Source organism: Dipodomys ordii, unplaced genomic scaffold, assembly GCF_000151885.1.
Source record: "Dipodomys ordii isolate 6190 unplaced genomic scaffold, Dord_2.0 Scaffold187, whole genome shotgun sequence".
Taxonomy (NCBI): domain Eukaryota; kingdom Metazoa; phylum Chordata; class Mammalia; order Rodentia; family Heteromyidae; genus Dipodomys; species Dipodomys ordii.
This window is the reverse complement of record NW_012267403.1, coordinates 2,288,541-2,295,210: the sequence shown is the minus strand read 5'-3', so window position 1 is coordinate 2,295,210 and position 6,670 is coordinate 2,288,541. Positions and strand designations below refer to the sequence as shown.

General features: G+C 39.7%; 1 protein-coding gene across 1 annotated transcript in view; it reads right to left on the bottom strand.

Moving 5' to 3' along the window:
• The window catches only part of Heph (hephaestin), an 82,938-nt gene that overhangs the window by 43,197 nt on the left and 33,071 nt on the right, over nt 1–6,670 (bottom strand). The window contains exons 10-11 of the mRNA XM_013034291.1: nt 3,581–3,792; nt 2,423–2,573 (exon numbers count right to left, since the gene is read on the bottom strand). Of these exons, the coding sequence (XP_012889745.1) occupies nt 2,423–2,573; nt 3,581–3,792 (363 nt within the window). The remainder of the gene's footprint in view (nt 1–2,422; nt 2,574–3,580; nt 3,793–6,670) is intronic.

Here is a 6,670-nt window from a genome sequence, read left to right as displayed (position 1 = left end):
CACACACACACACACACACACACACACACACACACACACACACACACACACCACCTTTTACAAGCCCAACTCTCTTACAAATTTCCTTGATTTCTGTGACATTATACTTTCTGATTCTCATACAACTTCTGATTGTTTCTTATCATGTGTACTGGAGCTTGAAACCAGGGCCTGGGTGCTGCCCCTGAGCTTTTTTGCACTCAGGGCTGGCATTTTACCACTTAAGTCATACCTCCATTAATGTCTTTTTGCTGGTTAATTGGAGATAAGAATCTCAGAGTCTTTCTTAACCAGACTGACTTTAAACTGCAGTCCTCAGATCTCAGCCTCCTGAGGAGCTAGGATCACAGCATAAAGGCAGCACTCGATTCATCCATCTGTTTTCATTCTTGTCCCTTAGATTCTATCTTCAGCCATCAGTCTGTATCATCTTCACCTTCTCTGCAAATGCCAAAGCTTTGGCCCTCATCTTCTCTGGCCTGAACTCTTGTGAAAGTCTTGTCCATGGTACTCCCTCCTGAAGTTTATACTCCCACCCTCTCTCACAAACAGCCCATCACTGATATTTGCCTCTACCTCCAGAAGATGTTAAACACAGAAAGTGCTTAGAAAACACTTGTTGACTTTTCAGATGTTCCCTCTACCTGGAAAAAACTTCACCTTTGGTCTCTATGGCAATTTAATATTCAGATATCATGAACCAGCTCAAACATCTTCTCTGACACAAAGTCCCTCCCTGACCTTGAATTTTCACGAACCATTTAGCCTGGAAATTTCTGCACTATCACTTACCCCCCAAAAACAGTGATTTACAGCAAATCCTATGCACTAGATTGTCCTAACAGGAAGAAGATAATTTCTCATGTGTCTGACTGCCTGAGTAGTTGGAATGGTTCTCGGTACCAATTCAGTGGTCAATAAATGGGAATTAACTTGGTTCAGGAGACTGTCTTATTTATCCAATGATGGAACTACATGAGATGTGAACTAAGAGATGCAGCCAGAAGACAGCACACAGGTTCTTGTCCCCCTCCCACCTTGTAACCATAATCCCCAACAAAATGCAGGGAGGGCTGCTTGAAGCATAAGCTTTTCAAGGTCTCCACTCTGCAGGAGTCTGCCTATTTAATAATACCTGAGGATGTTGATAAGAATGTCACTAAACTCAATTATGATTCCCTTTCCTAGAATGTTCTAGTAGCAAAAATATTCAGTCTTTGAGCCTCAGCTCAAGTGCTCCCTTCTTCTACAAATCCTTTAATTTGATTGTTCCTCATTAATGGTCTCCTCCTCCGAACTTAAAAGCTGTTCTACACAATTTAGCACTTAATTATAGAATGTCTTTGATTGTTCTACATTTGTTCCATGGGTGTTATTACTTGCATTTCACTGCAAAGTGCTGGTGCTCCCACTGAAGTTCACCCATCCAAGAATGAATGCCCTCCCATTCATTCTCCCACCCACCCACCCACTCATTTAGTTGTTTAGTACCTCAAGGAATATCTATGATGTATTAAACAGTGTAGAGGATATAGAGATAGGCAACACATAATACTCACTTTAGAAAAATATACTCTAGTAGAAGTCAAAAGCCATGCCACACATGATTATAATATGAAGCACTGTTTGGAACTTGCTATTAAAAAGACCTGCTTAAAGTGCCATGGGGTTCAGAAGAGGGTGGCTTCACTCAAGACTTGACTGACAAGAAATGGTAACAAAGATAAGGTAATTTTTGAGTTCAGTCTCAGAGAATGGACAAATTCGCACAGGCTGAAGCCAAATCTGTAACAAGAGACTTTTCAAGTGGAGGGCGCAGCACTTACCAAAGTATGAAATCAGCTTAGTACAAAGTGTGCATTTGGGAACAAAAAGTATTCCATACTTAGTTGAAGTACGGGATAAGGGAGCAAGAGGAGAAGGAAAACAATATAAAAGGGGGGCTAGGAATGTGGCTCAGTGGTAGAGTACATGCCTAGTAGGTGTAAGGCATTTGGATCTATGCCAAAGAAGAGAGGGAAAACAATCTAAAAGGGGGGCTGGGCATGTTCAGTGGTAGAGTTCATGGCTAGCAGGTGCAAGACATTTGGTTCTATGCCAGAAACAACAAAATGAAAAAAATACTTGAAGGGTATTAACTCAGCTTACTCTCAACATTGTCTAGAAGATTCCTTGCACACAGTTCTCATTTCACAGTATTTTCTTGTAGTGCTCACCATACTATGGAACACAGGGTACAGCATAGGAATACATTAAATCTAAGAATATCTATTCTTTTACTTTGAATCCCTCAGTCTAGACTGTATCTGGGACAAAGCTGATCAATGGCATCAGTGTTTCAGGGATCACTTATAATTGTTGTCAGGGTTAGATTTTCCTTATGAACATTTAGCTATACCCAGGACAAAAGTATTCCCCATACCATGCATCCGATTGGAGTCCTGGAAGCCTTTGACATCTGATGAGAGCAACGAGGAATCCAACATAGCAGCCTCTTGATTGATAATGTTGTACCAGCTCTCATTCTCATCCATCACAGTGAATAGAAGAAAGAATTCTCTATCCACCCCTTTCTGCAGATCCCGTGGAAGAAAGCAGAAGGAGGAATGACAGTGGGTTCAGCAGTGGTGCACTGTGTAGTTGCAGATCCAGATGCTGGATCCTTTCCTGTTTCCTTTTCCAGACTCAGAGCTAAGCCTACACCTCCTGCCAGAGCTGCAGTTGTTGCTGGGCAGGTTTCCCCCCAAGGAGCTTCAAATTGCAGATGGAAAAAGGAAGTCAGAGTGAAAGAACAAGAATAAGGAGAGGAATGTCAGAAAGGGAATGGGAAAGATGAACAGAATGTGGCAAGAGAAAACCCTGCAGGCACTGGGAGAGGACTAGGAAAAGATGATTGGGAAATCTAGGGGTGGCTCAGGGGAGAAATTTAAATATAATTAGAAAAAAAAATAATAGCTACTGTTATCACAACTAGCATTTATACAGTGCTTACTATTTGCCAGATGTTGTGCAAAGCATTTTATATGGATAATTCTCATTAATCTCAAGGTACCTTCTTCCTTTATTAACCCTTTATTTTTACAGATGAGAAAGTGTGGTAAAGATTTAGTAACTGGAATATAGTTACAGAATTAGAAATAGTGGATACAAATGGAGAGAAACAGCTCTCAGGAGTCTGCACGTCTAATTCAGCTTTCTTTCTTTGCTTCTAAATAAACCTATTCTGTTTATAATTTTTTAAGGAGTGAAACAAACAGCAAAGTAGATTTAGGGATTAGGGGCAGCTTTTAAGGGTCACTGAAGTGGTGAGGCAGGAAAGCAAAGGGAAAGATAGGAGTGTGGTGAGGTAGATGACTGCAGGAAGATAAGAAATAGGAAGGATACCAGGCTAAGGAAGATGTGTTTATGAATTTTAAAAATAACAGGCCCAAAGAGCAGGAAATCACCAATTACTAATTTCTGACAAAATGGCTTTCTTGGATTGTATTTCTATTCCCTTGCCTCTAGAATCCAGATCCATTTTAATTCATATCCAGGAACCCAGCTGCATGCCCTTCCCAGCTAGACACCCCTACAACACCTGCTTGCCATCTGCACCCAAGGCGCCAGCCTTGCACACCAGCAGGGGGCCCACGAGGCCAGAATTTGTATCTCTTATAGGATCCACAGCTGAGAAATACATCCAGGTGAGACAGGCAGGATCCTGAGCAGTGGGACCAGCATGAGGGGGGACTGTCCAGTTATACGTTACTCTCTCAAAGGGCTTGGCCACCAAGCCTGAGGGGGATGAACCTGCAGGGAAAAGCATGAGATTCATTATTCATACTGGCTATCATGAGGATTATCAGATCCAAAGACATATGATAAAGATTGCAAATTTTTGGAACAGCAGGAACAGCAGCAACATGGGATACTGAATATTGAAAAGATCCTTGGTCTAGGAATTAAGATATTAGACTTTGATTTCTGCTTGTACCACTACTTGCTATTTCGCCTGGGGGAATTTAAACTTGCTTAGAGTTCAGTTTTCTTAAATCATAAGACCTCTGGATTAAAAGGGACTTAGAAATGTTTTTGGCATACCACTTATTTGAAACCACACATTCATCTGCTCTTATATCTCTACTTCTATTTAAAAACTTTCCATAGCCTGTCATAGCCTATTTCACATTTGAGAACAGATGTATTATTGAATGCTTTAAGCCCCCCTCTCTCTGTACACATATTCATATGTAAATATATATATATATATATATATATATATATGTAGGAGCTAGGTATGTATATGTTACAAATGTATGTGTGTGTATATATGAAAAAGCATTAAGGCTATAATCACTTAAACAAAAACACTAAACAATCAAAACAGCTTTTAATTGCAAAATTCATTAGTAATTATACATTAAAATACCTGAATAACATTTTGCCTGTCAAATAGGCTAATATTTTAAAATTGTAATCAGTGCTATCAATATTGTTGAGACATGATTTAGCTAGCATCTACCCCACTCTAACAAGATTAACTATATATGGGAAACCTCTTCTCAAAAATCAGTGTTAGCATACAGTGACACCCAAAGAGGATAGTCTTCGGAGCAATATCCAAATGCCTCTTCATATGTATATAAAATAACATCCAGGCTGGGAATGCGGCTCAGTGGTAGAGTGCTTGCCTACCTTGCATGAAACCCCAGGTTTGATTCCTCAGTTCCACAAAAACAGAAAAAGCCAAAAGTGGTACTGTGGCTCAAGTGTGCTAGCTATGAGCATACAGAGGATCAGGGACAGAGCTCAGGCCCTGGGTTCATGGCCCAAGAACAGCTAATAATAATAATAATAATATACTAAAATGAATTCTAAAGATATGGAAACAAAGGACATTTTTCTTAATTTGTTTTTTGTTTTGCTTATGATTCTGCATTCTTTACCTTATATATGGCACATTCACATACATATTTGTGGGAGGGTGTGGGTAGGACACAGAATCAGAGGAAAAAGGGTGAAAAAGTACAGCAGTGGAGTACACTGGACATGGATGTAAGTCAACTATACAACTCGTGGGTGGAGATGGGAGGGAGGGAATGGGAGAAAATGAGGGAATAGATGACACCATATAAAAGGAAACATACTTATTACCTGACATGTAAATGTAATCCCTCTGTATATCACTTCTATGATAATAAAGTAAATTAAAATATTATTGTTGGCAAAATGCATCAAAAGCTTTGAACAAGTTCATACCCACACATAAAGGAATATTAGCATAGCAATCAAATAAATGTAAATCAAAATACCTGGAGTGTTATAGATATTATTTCCTACAAGACTATCATTTTGAAAAATGTTAAAAAAGACTCTCCCAGGCAATGTTGGTTCACACTTATAATCCTAGGTATTCAAGAGGCTGAAATCTGAGGATCAAGGTTTAAAGTCAGCGCAGGTAGACAAACAGAAGAGACCATTATCTCCAATTAACCAGAAAAGGCCAGAAGTGATAGCCTGGCCCAAGTGATAGAGTATCAGTCTTAAGGGGAAAAATAGGAAGAGTGCAAAGCCCTGAGTTCCAGCTCAAGTACCAGCACAAAAGGAAAAAGATTGCCAGACTGCTGGTATGTGTGTGTGAGGAAAGAAGTGAATTTCTCAGGTCTGGTTGGCTGCCCAGAGAGCAATTTGGATATAAGTAACAAAAATTTCAATGTATTTCTCTGACATATCTACTGCACACCTTCCAATATATCCTGAAAAATGGTCATAAAAGTCTACAGAAAAACACTAGCGCTTTTAAGGTAGGACTGACAACAAAGGGGTATGCATCTGAATTATTTTAACTTACCTATGCTTACTTATTCATGGTTTCTAATTCTTTAAATTCTTTAAATATCCAGACACAAAGAAAACTTTAAACAATATTTAAGTGGACATGAAAGTAGAAGATGGACAATAGGAAAAAAGGAAGAAGGCCAGTTGAAAGGATAAATTAGTTAAGACCAAAGTCTCCTAGACAGCATCTTGGCCTACCAAGCAGAAACTAAATACAAGGTAGACACTTTTAAAATACTTTGCTTGTGCCCCTTCCTAGCCCTTCCCTAGGGGAAAGGATTTGTAAAAGGGACCTTATCAGGAATTACCAACCAATCAGAATACTGTGGGATCTAACCAATAATCTTCCAAAACATCTAATTGTAATAGGGGCAACCAATCAGAGAAAGCCCAGGGTATAAGAACCTTTAGACTCAGACACCTAGACAGAAACATAGATATAATAACGGACATACAGCTGGTCACCAGTGACTCATGCCCTTAATTCTAGCTACTCAGGAGACTGAGATGTGAAGGTTTGTGGTTTAAAGCCAGCCTGGGGAGGAAAGCCCTTGAGGCTCTTATCTCCAATTAATCAAACAAGCAGAAGTTGAAGTGTGGCTCAAATAGTAGAATGCTAGCTAGACAAGAAAAAAAAGCTCAGGTACAGTGCCCAGGCCCTGAGTTGAAGCCCCAAGGCCAGTGCACGTGTGCATGCGTGAGTGTCTGTGTCTTTTGAGCAAGATACTTCCCCTCTGATAAAAGTTCTTTTTTTATTTTATTGTGAAAATACTGTACAGAGGGGTTACAATTACATAGGCAAGATAATGAGTACATTTCTTATCAAGCATTGCAGCCTCCTCCTTTGTTT